Source organism: Watersipora subatra, chromosome 3 (genome assembly GCF_963576615.1).
Source record: "Watersipora subatra chromosome 3, tzWatSuba1.1, whole genome shotgun sequence".
NCBI lineage: Eukaryota > Metazoa > Bryozoa > Gymnolaemata > Cheilostomatida > Watersiporidae > Watersipora > Watersipora subatra.
Window position 1 is genome coordinate 41,948,731 of NC_088710.1, and position 18,169 is coordinate 41,966,899.

The 18,169-nt window shown below is 35.0% G+C and overlaps 2 protein-coding genes across 3 annotated transcripts in view; one reads left to right on the forward strand and one right to left on the reverse strand.

Moving 5' to 3' along the window:
- LOC137391341 (ATP-dependent RNA helicase A-like) overlaps nucleotides 1–18,169 on the forward strand; it is a 62,095-nt gene that overhangs the window by 1,081 nt on the left and 42,845 nt on the right. The window contains exons 2-7 of one of the 2 annotated variants that reach the window (XM_068077784.1): nucleotides 8,633–8,770; nucleotides 10,173–10,322; nucleotides 10,669–10,857; nucleotides 11,280–11,419; nucleotides 14,733–14,779; nucleotides 14,920–15,056. In XM_068077784.1, the coding sequence (XP_067933885.1) occupies nucleotides 8,657–8,770; nucleotides 10,173–10,322; nucleotides 10,669–10,857; nucleotides 11,280–11,419; nucleotides 14,733–14,779; nucleotides 14,920–15,056 (777 nt within the window). In that variant the 5' untranslated portion in view covers nucleotides 8,633–8,656. Of the gene's footprint in view, nucleotides 1–8,632; nucleotides 8,771–10,172; nucleotides 10,323–10,668; nucleotides 10,858–11,279; nucleotides 11,420–13,855; nucleotides 13,877–14,732; nucleotides 14,780–14,919; nucleotides 15,057–18,169 lie in introns of those variants that run through there. The other variant, XM_068077785.1, reaches the window with a different exon arrangement.
- LOC137390603 (uridylate-specific endoribonuclease D-like) lies at nucleotides 6,334–8,354 on the reverse strand. Its single transcript, XM_068076930.1, has 4 exons — nucleotides 8,152–8,354; nucleotides 7,816–8,012; nucleotides 7,002–7,231; nucleotides 6,334–6,555 (listed from the first exon to the last, which is right to left on the reverse strand). Exons 1-4 carry the CDS (start codon nucleotides 8,352–8,354, stop codon nucleotides 6,334–6,336), a joined length of 852 nt encoding a protein of 283 aa, XP_067933031.1.

Consider the following 18,169-nt stretch of genomic DNA (forward strand, 5'->3'; position numbering starts at 1 on the left):
TGGTCGATCCTCATTTTGGGGGTTTTTAGTGAGTGGAAACTCCCCTATGGTTTTGCCTTTGCCTGGATAGGGTCAGAAGAACTAACTGTTGACGGGTGTCGGTGATACTGACACAACCTTTCAGATTGCCCATGAACCTAACACCTCTCCTCTGTACACCTTCCATTGAGTTAATCATAGCTTTGTTGGTTGGGTCTCATATTGTATCCGCATACTGTGAGGTGGGTCTACATAGACTGGTGTATGCGAGCAGCTGGTTGTTTTTCAGTGTACCACCGAGCGTATATTCAATTTTTTCCCAAGATTTTGCTGGTTTTCTCAGTTTCTAAGGCATTGTGGTGGTCAATGTGTGGATCTTGTTGCGGGATGACACATAGATATTTGGTGTTTTCGACCCGTGGGACACGCAACAAGCCAAGCTTGTATTGTAACTGCTATTTAGGGTTTAGTCCAAGGAGCGTAAAATGTGGAACGCTTCACAAAGTTGCGTGTCATGGAATTTGAATGGATCATAAATGGAATTTGAGAAATAACATTAAGCAATTCCAAAAATTATTATTTCCATTATGTTAGGAATTGAGTTAGTTAAATATTGTTGCTGGTCTATGTTATTGGCTAAGGTTGTGTTAATGCCTAAAATTATCATTGAAAAGGGTCTATAAGTTGGAAAGATGTGAATAAACTAGCAAATTCCAGTAAAGTTTCAGGACATGTTTTAAAAAAATATTGCAAGTATGCATTTCATCCTAAATGGATTGCTGTTCCCTTTGAAAGTCTGTGTTAATTGCTCTAATAAGTCAAACTGAGTTGAGAAAACTTTTTGACCCCAATGTTCTATAAGCAATGAGAAAAGTTGAAATTACTGTTCTAAGATAAAAAATTATGGCTTGGGATGTTGCAAGTTGGATATTGCGGGCATTTTGTTATTTGCACTTGTAGGATATAAGCCTTCAAGTTGACATAGATGGAGATGAATATTGACCAGATGAAACATCGAAAACCCGTTTGAAAGTGCTAGCATGATTATACTAAATTAAATTTATTATAAATTCAACAGTTATTTCACATGCTCTAACAGAGTTCAATACAATAGTAAACCAGCTACATGTAGCTGTACGTTTTAGGCAAGCTACGTAAGCTTACGTTTGATCTGTTTAATACTCTATAATGTTTCACACATGAGATTAGTTTTTAATTTCAGTCATTAATAAAAATTGGGACACTTCTTTTAAGCCGAACCTTGAAAAAATTAGCCTGCATTATATGGGTACAGAATGACACTGCTAGCCGAAAGCGAAAATATTTAAGTAGGCCGAACTAAGACAAAAAATGAATTTATTTTAGGCTGAAAGCATTATATGATTCAGAGCTTTGCTGCACTAGATTTAAGTATCTGTGTTAGCACAAAAATTGCTTCATAAAACATATTTTCTTGTTAATTTATGTTCATGTATTCAACTTTTTATTGTACTTGAATGTTATCTAAGCTAAGCTATTAGTTTTCATGACTTACATAAGCTGGAATAAAAGTGGAAATATTAAGTCACCAACTTTTCGTTTCAGAAATATCGATGACCATTTTAGGAAGATAATGCAGAAACTCATTTTTGCTTGTCTATCCTTGTATAAATGGCCGAGGTATTCTCTTGATACAAAAAGCTTTTTCATTGTTTGTTATAAGACCCATTAGTGCTATGAAAGTGTCTGTGATAAATAAAATTTATACCTGATCACTGGTTTAAGCGCTAACCCAGCTAATAATTTTAGCATATTCTTTAACTTTTACATTGCCTCAAAATCAAAGAGTCCAATGAATTAGAAAATCATTACAAGCACCATAAAAACGTTCAGTTTAGCGATTGCTACACAATGCTAGTTGCAGTGCAAGTTACAAGTTGCTAGTGCATTCATTGCAACTAGCAACTTTGGGGGTCTGCAAGTTGCAGTAGTAAATGGAGTTTTTTTCCTTGCTGCTATATAGTTCAGATGACAGTCTCCACAAAATTCCATTTGAGGATCAGCTGGTTGAAATTTTGAGAGCTTGTGAACTCCAGAGCATTTTTCTTAGGCGATAAAAACCATACGAAACTTCAACGTTGTAACATGTGTGAAACAGGCTGACTAAACCGTAAATAAAGGTTAACATTGTAATACAGCGCACTCCCGGTTTACGGTGTCCCTGATTTACAGTTTTTTTCACTTTACAGTGTGGCATTTTTTTGCCGTACGACATCAACAAAAATGCCTGCATACATTGGAGTAATAAAGATGTTGATATGCAATTCGCCGAAATCCCTGCCACAACGAAATCTCTACCACAACCACAGATAGAAAATGCAGATTTGGCTCGTAACAACTTTTTACTCAACTAAAGAAATTTTTTACCAAACTGCTCCTACAAAGGAAACAACTTGTAAGCCCAAAAGCTTTAAAAACTTTTGGATGACCAAAGTTTCATTTGGAGATATGCGAAAAAGACAGATTATTTGGTAATTACAGAGCTTACCCCTTTAGTCCTAATTTTAAAAAAGAATGACATAAAAGCTAGAAGTAAAATTTCATCCCTTTTCAAAAAAGCAAAAGCTGATTATTATTGTAATCAAATATTAAAAATTACTGACCCGATAAAGCTTTGGAATTTAATAAATAATGCTGGAGTTCAACAAATTCAAGGCATAGCTCAACAAATTACTAAGCTTTTGGACCAACTCCAAGAAATTAACCAATGATGCAGAATTTAACACAGAATACAGAATTTAACACTCATTCTACAGAACTAGGACCCAGGCTTGCGCAAGCTTTTTGTTATACAAATATAAAGTGAAAGCGTGTTCACTGGAGTTATCAAAACCTTTGGCCTACGTATTCAACATGAGCATAAAGCAATGTGTTTTCCCACAAAAAAATGAAATATGCTAAAGTTTTACCTATATTTAAAAACAAAGGCTATAAGCTGTTGCCTAATAGCTATAGACCTATTTCTATTATACCGGTTTTTAAAAAAATCTTTGAGCATCTTATTAACCAACAAATCCATAACTACACTATTAACTCATTCGCACCCATGCGCGAGTTAACTCGCGTATTTATAACGTTGCTAAACACCCAATGCTAGTTAACTCGCGTCTGAAATTTACCAGCTCCTTGCATCGTTATTTTTAAATTATATAAGAAGATTTTTGATTAGTTAAAAAGAAAAATTTTTTGCCAATCAGGCAAACTTTAAAATATGCCTCAATGACATCTCTGGCAAAAGTTATAACCAAATTAGTACATCCATTTCAATATCTACCAAAACTGGAAATCATCATGCCAACTTGAAATTTTATCGTTCGCGATAATTTTTTTCAACTCCAGAAGTAAATATGCAGATTCAGATGTAGTAAAACATTGAAAGAGTGCATAAATCAAATTAAAACATTTTTTATGTTTCAAAGTTTTTATTAACTTTTAATTTTGCCAATTTGAATTGTTATGCTCGAATAAAAATGCACTCTTCAGGCTGCCAGCCGTAGTCAGACTAACGTTATCTTTCAGTTTCGATAGGATCATATTGATTCTTAAAGCTGTCTACGAAGTCTGAAAAGTCAAGAACAGAGTTATTGAACATATTTTTTATTATTTGAAACATTTTCATAACGTTTTATTTTAGTTATATTGGCATATAGATTTGCTATGCTTTTGTTTAAAGGATACTCGTAAGAAAAAGTTCGAGTTAGAGTTAAACGATTTTCATGTTCATGACTAACTGCATATGTATTAATAATATTCATAACTATGTATTGTATGTAATAAATAAGTAATTTCAGTCAAACTTCGTATATTTTGCAATTTTTATGGTGCAAATATAACTTTGTTTCTTCAAATGACAATTTTTTCAAAATTAAAAGTTTCCTGAAATTACCTTCTTTGAGGCACGGATATACATAAAAGGGATATGAGTTGTTTATATGAATGGAATAGAATTTGAAAGAAAAGACTTGTTTGGTTCTTGTGAAATTTGAATGAGTAATGAATCTCAAGTCTGTCTCCTGTAGTAGTAATTTGAATGACAGCAATTTTCCGAAAAATTAGCGGTATTTGGGGCTAATCGTCTAGAAATTAGCGGTATCTGGGTTAACCGTCTAGAAATTAGCGGCATCTGGGGCTAATCGTCTAAAAATTAGCGGTATCTGGGGCTAATCGTCTAGAAATTAGCGGTATTTGGGGCTAATCGTCTAGAAATTAGTCGGGTGCGAATGAGTTAAAGAAACCATTATTTCAGAATCTCAATTTGAATTTCATAAAGGGAAAGGAACTCGTGAAGCATTGATAGAATTTACAAACAATACGCTTGCAGCTTTAAACAATAGTCCATCGGTTTTAGGTATATTCATTGATTTCTCAAAGGCTTTTGATACAATAGATCACTCTATTTTGATTAATAAGCTTAAGCAAATATATTTTTCCCATTTGAATTTAGAGTTAATTTGAAGTTATTTGTTAAATCGTTTTCAAGGTGTTATAATAACTCAGAAAATATCCCAACCTTTAGCAATTAAATGCGGAGTACCCCAAGGATCCATCCTTGGACAACACTACTTTTGTTATATATAAATGATCTTGTAAAGAGTATTGATAAATTTAAAACTATTTTGTTTGTTGGTGATACTAATTTGTTTTATACCGCTAAAATCTTGAATAAAGATGTAGATATAATAAACAAAAAATTAGACGTGATAAAAAATTGGTGGAACCAAAACAAACTAACATTGAATGTTGACAAGACTAATTTCATAGCTATTCAAAATCCACAAAATAAATTTCGATTAACCAAAAGCAGTTCCATAAATGGACTGAACATACAAACGACGGATAGCATAGAATTTTTAGGCGTTGCAATAGATAGTACACTAAACTGGTCAAGACACAGAACTATTGAGAAAACAACGCGACAAAACTTGGAACTTATTTACCAGGCCTTAGTGATCTTACCAGTAATTCCTTTTTTGCTTTTATATAATACTCTAATTAACAGTAAAATAGTTCATTGCTTGGAATCATGAGGAAATGCTCTAATGAGCTACTTAAACAAAATTTTGGTCATCCAGAAGCGATTGCTTAGAATAATATATTATAAAAACTCTTATTTTCCATCGATTCCTTTGTTTAAAAGATCTCGTGTTTTGCTAATACAACAACAATACCAGCTAAGAATATGTCTTTTAGCCTTCACACAATTTAAATTTCAAACCAACTTGTCAACACATTACAACACTCGTCATTTCTTATTTTCATCACCTCTTCCACCCTCCTCCTCCTCTACTGGTGGCCATAGACGGGTTGCCTATCGTGTGTCATCAGCATGGAATTTTATGTCAATTTTTCTAAGGAAATTGATAGTCATGATGGTTGATTGCTTTGAAGCAGTACTTGCTGGATTATCTGGAATAGCTTTTTTCTCATTTCTATCCTTAGACAACAATGTTTTCTTCATTAATAATTTCATCTGTTAACTCGGCTCGGTGTTTCGAATCGCCATGCTACTGCGCATATGTGCCCTCATTGCACCTTACTTTTTCTATTATCTTGTTATATTATGATTTAATGTAAAATAAAACAATCAAACAAACTTGTGATAGATGCTGTTTCCTACTCTCAGTTCAGGATTCTTCGTGATTTGTAGGACAATTAATTAAGACAACAAAATTAAAGTTTAGTAAAATACATACTAAAACTTAGCTTTTGTGTGTGTTTACCAAGCTAAATTCAATTAAGTTAAATTCAAAGTTTATGTTATACACCTGGCTAGATGTAAGAACTCCATGCGGTACGTGCTGTACACAGTAATCTTACATTTTATGGCAGATCGTAATGACCAAATACGCTAAAGTTTCTGTAGGTAACTATAGTTACTAAGGTTAATATACTATTTTGTTACTAATTTTTAATATGTACAGCATGTATTTATGACTTGATTGGCAGCTACATGTTAAAACCAGGATTTTAAACCAAACTATAAACCCCAACTTGTACACCAGTCCACTTGTACGCCAGAATTTCCGGTAATCTTCAGGCCATTAGTACACTTACCCACATATCATTTTGAGGTAATCTTCAGGCCATTAGTACACTTACCCACATATCACTTTGAGGTAATCTTCAGGCCATTAGTACACTTACCCACATATCACTTTGAGGTAATCATCTAGTTTTGCAGCTATATTGTTTTTTTTTGTAGTGTACTGATAAAACACTTATGATGGCAATATATTTATTGGACATCTTAGGTGCTAATCAAAACCTCAGAATATCTTCCTTCCAAAATCGCTGCACAAAATCCTTGCATTCCAATTAAATGATAGGGTAAGCAGACCCCAACGATTTATCATAGTTCACATAGACTTGGATTGTGACCAGGTTTCCATTCATCCCAAAACTGCACTTTTGATTTGGTCGAGCGAAGAAACATACGGTGTATACAGCCAGTTCATACTCGGGACTTGTTCCAATGAACATGGAGTTTCCACTCTTTTTGTTATTTCCTTGTCTCAGTTTGATCTCATAAAGATTGTTCTAAAACAAATCACTTGGAGTACCATCCTAATTTACTGAAGGGAGGAATGCTTTTATTACTTGATGACTCAAACCAGCTGTGTTACAAAGAAAGCATTTTGTGGCGTGTTACTGTTTCAAAGAGTTGCTCCTAGGTGCATTACCAATTGAAGGAGTCGTTGCATTTTTCATTTTGTGCCTTTCAAGCTCACTAGTTTGAATAATTGGGTATACAGAACATAGATTGTAGCTATATTGCTGTATACTACTAGATAAATAAATAGTGCTATATCAAATAGTAAAACACAATCATATATTTGGTTCCAAATGACTAATTGGTTTCATTATAATGTATGCATTAAGATCCTAGCTTTGCATTGATATAAACAACAGTTTCTATGCCTGGTACATCAAACTGATAGTATATCTAGTTTACGAGCAATATTTTATAAAGACACTTTCCATACCTTTGTATTAGTCTTTATGTATCCTTGATAGTTTACACTCCGGGAAGCCTCTAGCATGTAAACTCTAACCCAGTTGTGCAGACCAGAAATCTGTTGCTTAGATGTATCGATTTCTCCCACAAACACATGCTCAAATCCCGATGACCCAGTTATCTGTCCTGTTCTTGAGTATTCTGTGAACCATATTCGCTGGAGCTCATGGGCTAGTGCCATATTAGACTGCACTAGGCCTGTAATGCCAATCAGGGCTGTATCGGTTGATTAAAAAACAATATTCATTCAGCTTGACTTGTGTGGTCTCTCTAATCATCTGTACTATGTACAACATTGAGCTAGTGCTGAGAAAAAGGTAGCAGAATTGTCAATTGGTTTTTGTCATTATAAAAGATGTGATTAAATATTTCTTTTTTGAGCAAGTCGGCACAAGACATTTCAAAACGTTTAGAATTCAGGTAAACAGGCAACAAACGAAAAAGAGCACTTATGCATTCAGTCTTCTGTCACTGCAACAAAATATTGAATTTACACTCATCTAGTCCAACTGAGAGAAATCTATATTTTTTGCATGTATTTCAATGAGTTCTATGAATAAAAAAATGTATGCCAGCCACCTGTATAATAATTTGAAACCTGCCCAGCAATCCCTTTTACTTATATAACAAAGTTATGTTGTGTAAAAGCACAGTTGAAATCAACTGCTTTTTTATTGTTTTAGACTTTTTATTCATCTTAAATTGAGCTTAATCACTGTATTATATGTAATGAAATTGTTTGTGGTTTTTCAGAACCCTAATATCAAAATCATTCTGTTTACCATGTTTTATTAAAAACTTTCTAGTTTCTTGCCACACCGGTGTTCCTAATACTGAGTTGATAAAATTATTTTGCTCTTCCCTTTCTGTGGCACTCGCCCTGTCTGTTTTGTGAATGAGCGGATCATAGTTGTTCAACAAGTTGATAAACTTTTTGTATGTTGATTTCTTTGTCAGATTTGGCACCACCTGAAACAACCTAGAATCAAAAAGGATTAACTAGTTAAACATCAAGCATCAATACAAATTGCTTTCAGTTTGTTTAACTCAGGGTTAAAACTGAATAATCAATGTTTAATCATGTAAATTTGATGGATTTCCTAAAATCATGTTCGTACTTTCCTGATGCTTTATCCACATCGTTATATAGTGAAGCTTTTCCTTGAAGGTTAAGTTGTAGCTGTAGACCAATTTGGTATCTGTTGGTGTCCAAGTCCCAAATAGCCTGCATGTGCCGTGCTAGGTCATACTGTGATGTTGTTAGTCTCACAGGTTGACTGAGAGTCAACAGAATAGCTAGTATTGCCAAATGCTCAGGCATTACCCTTGTCCTATGGATATTTGTTAGAGCCTTTGGCTTATCTAATGCTCCTTTACTATATATATATAGTTTGGGATATTTGAGATGGGAATAATGCATGGGATTAAACATCTGCACTCATTTTCGCTGTGGAGTTTGCCCATCATGTGTTCTATTTGGATATCAAGCTGGGTCTTATCGCTATATTTATGCATAATAAAGCCTTTTTAGAACTCACAATTTATGTTAATGTTTAACACCTATTTAATGTGAATCCTGTATTTGTTAATGACTTATAGAATATCTAGTCTAAGTGGAACAAGATGTCGGAGGATATTAAAGCTTTCTTATATGCCTGGCTTGGCAAGCGCAAACTCACACCCGTTTATGAAGTAGAGCCCTCTGGAACTAAACAACGATTGCGCTTTATGTGCAAGGTTGGTGAGGAGCGAGTTACAGTGTGCCTGAATTAATTTTCTAGAATTTTCTAGAATTGGAATACAGTGAAACATGGATAACTCGCCCTCGGATATAGCGAACACATGGTTAACTCGAATGGATTTGCTTGGTCCATTCCCACGCAATGATAAATGGCTCTATATAACTCGAACTCAACACTGTTAATTCGAACTGGTTTTTGCCCAACGGCTACCGAAACGGTTGCTATCGCTTTAGAAAATCACTTTATTCCAAGCCATAGAGGTAAACCTCAACTTTTCGTAATTCATAAGCGTCGTTATTACCTCCATCGGCAAAATATTTTTGTCAACGACTTTTCTAAAGGTTTGGTGAAATTTGATTTATACTGCTATACGATTAATAGCACAGGCTAGCCGGGTCACGCGCGCAAGGATTTTCGCCACGCACATACAAAACAAAAACAGCATGTTGTTTTTGTTTTGTATTTGCGTGGCGAAAATCCTTGAGTGCGTGACCCGGCTAGCCCGTGAAAAATAGTTTTCCGACGTTGATTCCGTGTTGAATCAACGTCGGAATGTTGAATGTTTAAAACGTCTTAAAAATTGTTGTAATTAAACGTATACGTTGTCTTAGCTAAAAGAACTATTCATCGTTTGACCTAAACACAGAATACGTGTGTACATTCAAAAAGTATCCATTCAAAAAGCGTGAGTGATATACAATGTATCGTAAAACCTCGTGAAACTTTTAATTGAACTGCCTCGGAGTGTTGCTCTTAACGAATCCCAAGTAAAGTAAGGTAATCTTTGCATAAACTTCAAGAAAAATCGGCAAAATTGATCGTGGGTAAAACACTCAAAAGAAAAAGATGTCTTTTCTTTTGAGCATTTCAGCAACGATCAAGTTTTGCCAATGTCAATCCAAAAAACGTCCTGGCAATAACATCACCTCAAACAACAAACCAATCTCAAGTGATAGAAAAATCTCTATACTTTTTGATAAAAACGCTTTAAACTTTACATTAGAAGCATTTAATTTGAAACAAGCCATTTGCGCTTTTGATTTATATTATAGTTTGTATATGTACATGTATCTACTAATAAATAAGTAAATACATGGACTTGTGACAGTGCTCTGATAACTTGAACGCTCTGATAATTCGAACACTTTTGCTCGGTCCCTTGAAGTTTGAGTTATCCGAGTTTCACTGTATTTGTTTAGTTGCTCCAATCGATGCTGATAATAGAATCAATTTACTGTCATGCCAGTGATTTTTGCTTACTGTCAAATTACTCACTGATAAAAGTTTATTTCTTAATGTTGCAATACTATTATTATAATACTACAAGTATTCATAAAAAACATTTTATAATAGCTAGTTCCTATCTTGATGTATAGCTGTTTGATAATGATTATTAGCTAGAGGTGGAAGGCTTCCCCTATACTGGCATGGGCAACTCTACTAACAAGAAAGATGCACAATCAAACGCTGCGAGAGATTTCTGTCAGTTTCTTGTTAGGCAAGGTCAGATGAAGGCCGAAGACTTACCTGCTATGGGCAAAACTCAGGTGAGGTTTTACTCTTAAATTCCTTTTACCTTTTAGTCTTAATTTTGTACAACTTTAATTAATTCTTTGCATCGCGCCGTCATTATGTTGCTAATTGCTAAACTCGCATGAAGGTTCATTAAAATCCATAATTTCAACAATTGCTTGGTGAAAACGTCATGGATTTTTCTAGCTGCAAGCCTGAGAATTGGGAAATGAATGTACAGTTTTCTGTAAAATAAAGACCTTTAAAATAAAGCGCTGTAGGCAGCCCACCAATCACGGTAGTGAGATTAGATTAGATGCATTGATATGAAGTTGTCACTGCTTGGGTTTTGCAGTTAAGCTCATAGAGCACTGTTTGCAGACAATGATTGAAAACAACTCATCCGTGCCAATGCCTGGTCCCTCGTCAGCCGGAGGGTCCTCTTCATTACCATCTGGTATTGTTCCACCACATATGATAGTAAAGAAAGAAGTTGTGGATGTACCGGCTGGTAAAGCTCCAATGCAGGAGTACATGGACAGAGTGATTGATAAGAAGAAATGGGAAGACGTAAGAAACTTCATTATTGTTTTCTTCACTGATATAATTCCTGTTTTGATAGGTTTTCTTAAATAGTAGAATATTTACCAAATTTACCGCAAATTGTCATAAAAGTCTATTCAGCAGTTGTTAAGTTTGATGACTAATCTTCGTTTGGTTATTTGCGATTGGTTAATTAGTATGTCAAGGGTATCATGTCATCAATTTTCTGGAAATCACTGATCAAAATGCTAATCTCTTTTTATAAATTAGTAAAATTGCAATATCAATATGATCTCTCAGGCGTAGTCAAGGTAATGGTGCAGGCAATGGCAGTGGGATTGGTTATTTGTATTCAGGTAGTAATACAATCACCATATATATAAAGTTATCGTCTGACAAGTAGTTAGGACTATTCATGCTGGTTGATGATATATACTTGCATTGTACAGGCTGAAGATGCTGACATGAATGCTGACATTCATGGAGGCTGGACTGTTGAGAATGCCAAAGGGCGGCTGCATCAGTACATCCAGACATTCCGTATAAAGACTGATTATCAATATAAAATGATTGGCCCTGAACACAACAGGTTACACTTGCACTCTCATTCATTCTCCACCTACTGATTTCAATTGCAGACTTTCAACATATCGTAAATCCTCTAATTGAGTGCCGCGGCACTCGACGTTTACTTACGTCCTCTATATTTTGCACTCTTCGCGAGCAGGTTGACATTAATGTAGCTGGGGCCTGCATTTATTCGAACGGTTTTTATATACGTTGAAGTATCAAACAAAAGGCTATGAGTAAAACGCATCAGTACGAGATAATCATTACTTATTTTACTCGTGTTGTTTTCGATGCTTTGAGAAAAGCTGAAAATTTTGAAATTTAGAAAATGGAGTTGAATATGCTATAACAATGGTGGCTCCTTTTGCTTGTACAAGTTGTAAGTTGTTCCTAAAGAGTAGTCTCATCAATCGCTCATCAAAACGCTTTTCAAGTTTTCAGATCAGGTTGTCCACTCAATAGATGAATCTGAAAACAAGAATCAGGTTTAAACTTTAGTGACTACATTAAAGTGCAGTTATGATGATTCTGACAATCGATGTTCTTTGGCACACTCGTCACTAAAACCTTGGCAACTACAACAACAACGAAAGAATTAATCGATATTGATGTAATCTATTCATTATCAATACCAATTTGACGAGAGTTTTCTACTGATAGCTTTTTATTATGGGTTCCGAAAGACCAAACAATGAATTTCAAAATGGCGGTCTATTAGAGGTAGCGCTCAATGGTAGGTTTTATGGTATATTAATATATATATGCAGACCAAATGATTGCAAGAAAGGTAAATGAACGGTGCTGTTCACAGGACGAATAAAACTGGCTATTTAAACATCGATGAACAGACATTATTGAGAGTTTACACGAAATTACTGAAATTCATAGATCAAATTTTTTGGTAAATCTTTTTATGGAATGTTTGCGTCACTTTTAAATATAATGCTTATGTTTAAAGTATTATAGTATTGAATATAGTTCTTAAATATTCTCGATAAAGTTCAACGATTTATTTTTGTAGTCAAATTTTCATAGTGGTGCTTCTATGAATTGTCCATATGTGAGCTCAAGTTTAGAAACCTAGCTTATTGTTATTGCACAAACTAGTTTATACTAGTTTTAGTAGCGCTCATTAGATTTAGAGAAGAGATAGACTCGACTGATAGACTCGTATCGGTAAATACCATGAATAAACATGCTTTCTATTAAAAGTTAGAGAAAAGGCTATTGCATGTTTTTACTTAGCGTCGTAGGAGACATCTGCCTAGCATACCATATGCTATATAAGGCGTTATAAACCAACTTTATGGACTCTAGCTCAGACAGCTCAGCTTGCGTTCATTAGCTAAATTAAGTGAAAATACATTTTTACGTTATCAAGAATTAAGACAATCTTTTTATTGAATGTTCAATGAGACTGATTATGCACTCTTTGAAGCCTCCCGATGTTCACAACCTGGAAACGTGAAATATTTTGGTTTTCCATCAGAATACTGGCAATGAAGACTGGCGGTTGACGCGGTTTAGGATGCTTTTGGGGTATGAGATCGGGACACGTACGGCGCCTGAATCCCAATCGTGTTCCTTTCACAATTTCAGGAGAATTATGGTAGTTCTTGTCCTGGTTAGATGCAGAAAAATGCGTGTTAGCCAAATTGGGTAGGACCTGTTGACAGTTGATAATGCATTAATGCCCGTAGCCCAATATCTTAGTGAATATTTTAATGTTTGTAGGCTACGAACACTGGACACGTTTGCCTTACAAGGCGAGTGTTCAGCTGATGCTCAAAACGTTTTATAGTATTTGTGTCATCAATAGGGTAATTGCTGTGTTGGTTACATATCGTTGAAAGCAGTATGTAGGGGATAACTCCAAGTTTATGGGTATGGGTTATACGAGTGCTTATAGCAGACGCCATTTGATAATATATATTAATTGGAATGTTGTGGCTGTACTGCTCTTGGTTACTTGCAGGGCATTTTTTCTTTAGGTTTTTGATGATATAGTGTGTTCGATCACTTTGATGGCAAATTATGTTTGGTTGATCTTGAATCTAAAGTACTGATGAAAGAGTAAATGTAGGTGGTTGGTCAGAACAGTTATAATTTATAAAGCTTTTGTGCATCGCGACTTTGGTGTAACAAGTCCTCTATTCGTCTTTTTCTGTGGAAGGCCATGGTGCGACGTATCATCATAAATCCAGGAAGGGAAGCAGCCACTGCTGTTTGGTATGACTGCTCTGAGATATGTCTGCTCCAAAGGCCACTAAACATGATTAATAGAGTGAACACACTCTATTAATCATGGTAATTCTATTATTCAGTGGCTGCTTCCACTTCCCAGCTTTGCTGGTATCATCAGCTGTGTCATGCATCATAAAGTGAGACACGCAATTGCTCAACTGGATAGAAAAAGCACCATGGCCTTCTACCTTGTGTAGCTTCCGGATCATTCTGGATTGCGACTGGATTGAAGGTGAGCGATCTGCATTTTTATTATTGAGTAAAGGACCTACTCTTTACCGCATGTACGTGCACATGCCGAAGTGCGGTAGTTGCAAGCAGTCGTGTTTGATGTCAGCTAATATACAAGCAGTAGTGTTTGATGTCAGCTAGTATAAAAGCAGTAGTGTTTGATGTCAGCTAGTATACAAGCAGTAGTGTTTGATGTCAGCTAGTATACAATCAGTAGTGTTTGATGTCAGCTAATATACAAGCAGTAGTGTTTGATGTCAGCTAGTATACAAGCAGTCATGTTTGATGTCAGCTAGTATACAAGCAGTAATGTTTGATGTCAGCTAGTATACAAGCAGTAGTGTTTGATGTCAGCTAGTATACAAGCAGTCGTGTTTGATGTCAGCTAGTATAAAAGCAGTAGTGTTTGATGTCAGCTAGTATACAAGCAGTAGCGTTTGATGTCAGCTAGTATACAAGCAGTAGTGTTTGATGTCAGCTAGTATACAAGCAGTAGTGTTTGATGTCAGCTAGTATAAAATCTGGAGAGAGCCTGATTATGGACATGGTTTGGCCCCTCTGACTAGTTTGCTAGAGTTCATCCCGTCAGTTGGGAACCAATAGCATAGAATCACATTTTTAAGTTATATTTCCAAAGTGTATATGCGTATAGGATAGCATACTACAGAAGGAGCTTCATAGCAGCTAGATATTGTGGCTATGTGAATTTCTTATGAAATGTGTCGCGTTTCAAATTCTTTGCGCTCGCTGATCAGTTTGGGTGAGATAGTATGTTATCAATTAATACTTCCTAAGTTCTGTTTTGTTTTTATGTAATCCTCATCCTGCCTTCCAAGTATGATTTCTCCATATTTTAGGAGCTTTATTGCCTCGATGACATTCTTTGACAAGAAACTCAATAGAAGTAAGTTTTGCTTGCAACTTTAAAATTAGCATTTGTAAGGTTTACTTATGGATAAATTTTATCTGTTGCTTCAGATGTTGCTGTAATAGTGTCACCTTCTCCGTAATTACTACGGCCAATGATGCTATCTTCTGTAACAGATATTAGTGGTAATGAATCAGGATCAAATAAGCTGCAATCTTCAAAGAATTGCGCTCTTTCACTGGTCAGACAACTCTACCATCTCAAGGTTATCGAAGCCTTCACCGGGCAAAAAAAGAAAAAAGTCAGCGACCAGGTTAGAGTTGAGCTTTAGATATCCCTGATGTGAGAGTTAAGGTACGGCCAAATGTGCCGATTTTTTCATTGATTCTAACCGCACTCGCAAAATGAACGAAAAACAGAATTATTCAGCCGAAATTCACAGAATTGTCAGAGCTGTGCATGCACACCAAAATTCACGACAAAATGCTTTTAATTGGCTAAACAAATTATTAGCGAGTGTGATTCTAGCAGCTGTCGCAATTTATATAGTCCAAGGTACATAACGCGACACTCAAGAAAAACTCTAACACGATTTGTCATAGTAAATACGATGCAACTGACTTGATTGCACTAAAGATGGTAAGTCTTTCTACAATGGAACTTTTGCTACAAAATAAAAATTGTTATCCCACGACCCAACACGAGCTAAGCGATTGATTGGGAGATTTATGATGAATGCATATGTGCACACAACTCCCGAAAAATTATCCGGTAACGGCCGTTACCAAACCTTTGTACCGAAAGCTCATCAACAAATTTAACCATTTTTGGGTAGAGTCGTTTAAGTATAATAATGATACAAAACACATATAAAAATATTTAAATATGTTACCAAGCCTTTGAAAAATTTCCGCAATATCCTAAAACTAACCCATCTGATCGGATTATACATAATAAACAGATTAACTTGGCCAAACATCGCGATAAAAATTTGACAAGCTTTTTCTAATCAAAATTAAGACCGGCCATCGAAACACAAATAAGGCCGTGCGACAAATAGTAGAACTACTAAGTCGTGCGCATTTCACGAGAAAAACGTGCACATTTCACCAGTCTATAGCACTGTCTTATTGCCGAAGGTTTCTGTAATTAACGTAAAAGTACTGAAAAGTTATCGTTTCTTTTTTGCCGATTCTACGAGACTCTGACATTTTGGACACTTATAACGAGTACTTTGGTATTCCAACTGATGTCCAAAGCAGTGAAAGTAAAGGAAATGACGATGATATTTTTCTAATGATTCTTACAATATTACCTATAAGATTATTACAATATTTAATTGTAAGAATAATTATTCGATTTTATAGGATTTAGTTATAAGAGTAATCATTCGAATTTTCAAGATCGAAGTATATAGTGACCGATGGTGTGCAGTATGTTACTGTTATTACTTTTCTAAAGATTTTGTTGATGGTACTACGGCTGTGCTCAATATTGCGGTACTGCCAAGCCATTTTTAATATATGCAAAATTAAGTAATAGGCCTACATTTTCTTATAGATATACATCTATTTCTATGACAACCAGCTAAAATCTGTTTAGATTTTTAAATTCAGCATTAATCTTTAGTAGATATAAATACAGAAATCTAGATAAATATCACAACTTCTTGATATCGGTTGCTATGACCAATGATATACAGCCCCCAGCTATATATGTATATAACATATTATATATATTTTATATTATTATATAAATTTCTCAAAATATGTTCGTGTGTATGTCGTATGTCTGTCTGCATTCCGGCTATAGTTATTATTAGAATAACTGCAGCTGGACAACAATGCTGACGCAATGTCATGGAGTACCGTCATTAGAAGCCTAGCGCTTATTAGCTATCTTACTGGTATTTTCCATTGGCAATGTGCCAGGCTAACAGCTTGAAAGGTACAGTTGTTTGACAAAGTTTTAAAACCTTCACAGTTGTTTTCATTTTTCACTTCATTTATTTCAACTACACAAAACACTTCTCTCATGATACGTAGTTTGAAAGTTAGAATGGTAAATGTTGTTATATGATAAATAGAAATCAGTTTTCTGTCCAGACTTTTTTATTACCCTGGCAACGCCGATTAGTACAGCTAGTATATATATATATATATATATGTATACTAGAAATTCCCCTGTCATACAGCCCACGACCTGATAATGGAATAAGTGACAATGGAAAAAAGAAATGGCAGTGCTGGTTGTTGAAAAAGTAGTTGTCAAAAAGTATGTTTCACAACAATAAATCACACAAAAAATCACACTTAATCTACTACTACCTAAACCTATGTTTTATAACAATAAATCGCACCTAATCACACAAAAAATCACACCTAATCTACTACTATCTCAAAGCTATGTTTTACAACGATAAATAACACTTAATCACACAAAAAAACACACCTAATCTACTACTATCTCAAAGCTATGTTTTACAACGATAAATAACACTTAATCACACAAAAAAACACACCTAATCTACTACTATCTCAAACCTATGTTTTACAATAATAAAATAAATATTAATTAAAGCTGTAGGCCTAACCTACTGTAATGTATGTAATTTAACAACAGCAATAAGGAAATACGTCTATTATAACTCTGAAATGCAAAATTAGAAGTAAAATGGCAAGCTACTGTGTACTATACACAGTTTAAAAGTTGGTTGTGTTGAATGTAGAATGGTTTTGATAGCAATCTTTAACAGAAAGCAAGTATGAGCGTTCACGCGTCTGGAAGTTTTCTGCAAACGAGCAAAATAAAAAAATGTTCTCGTCATAAAGGGGCATTGTAATATGGCCCTAGCTTGTACATAAGTTGTAAAGAATTTCAGCTAATGTTTTAAATAATTTAATGAAACCTTCGGTAAAAAGACAAAAAAATATAGGCTGATAAACTGTGTACCACAATTTCGTACCTGTAAATTGGTCTACGCCTCAAACGGTCTACGTTTATTACAGAAACCTTCGGATAAATTCGATTACATGTAAACAATGCCATAGACTGGTGAAATGAGCACGTTTTGCTCGTGAAACGCGCACTGCTAAATAGTTCTATCTGTTGCACGGCTTTATTGGCGTATCGGAGGGCTGTCTTAAAGATGTGGTTGCGTCAAATTTGAGTTGATCTTAAAAGAAAGCATTTTATTCTCTATCAGTTGATATGTTGTTTGTTGTGTTAGGCGATCTCATTGACAAGATATTTGAAGATTAAAATCGAAACAATCTGCTCGCGGTAAAAACGCTTAGGCCATAAAATCATGCCTGGACTTGCCCAAAATGATGTCACGCGTGATACAACCTGTCTATATATCTCGTATTCACATCGGCTATTTGCGATAAAAGTCTAGTCCTACACGGCTCTATTGGCATATATTTT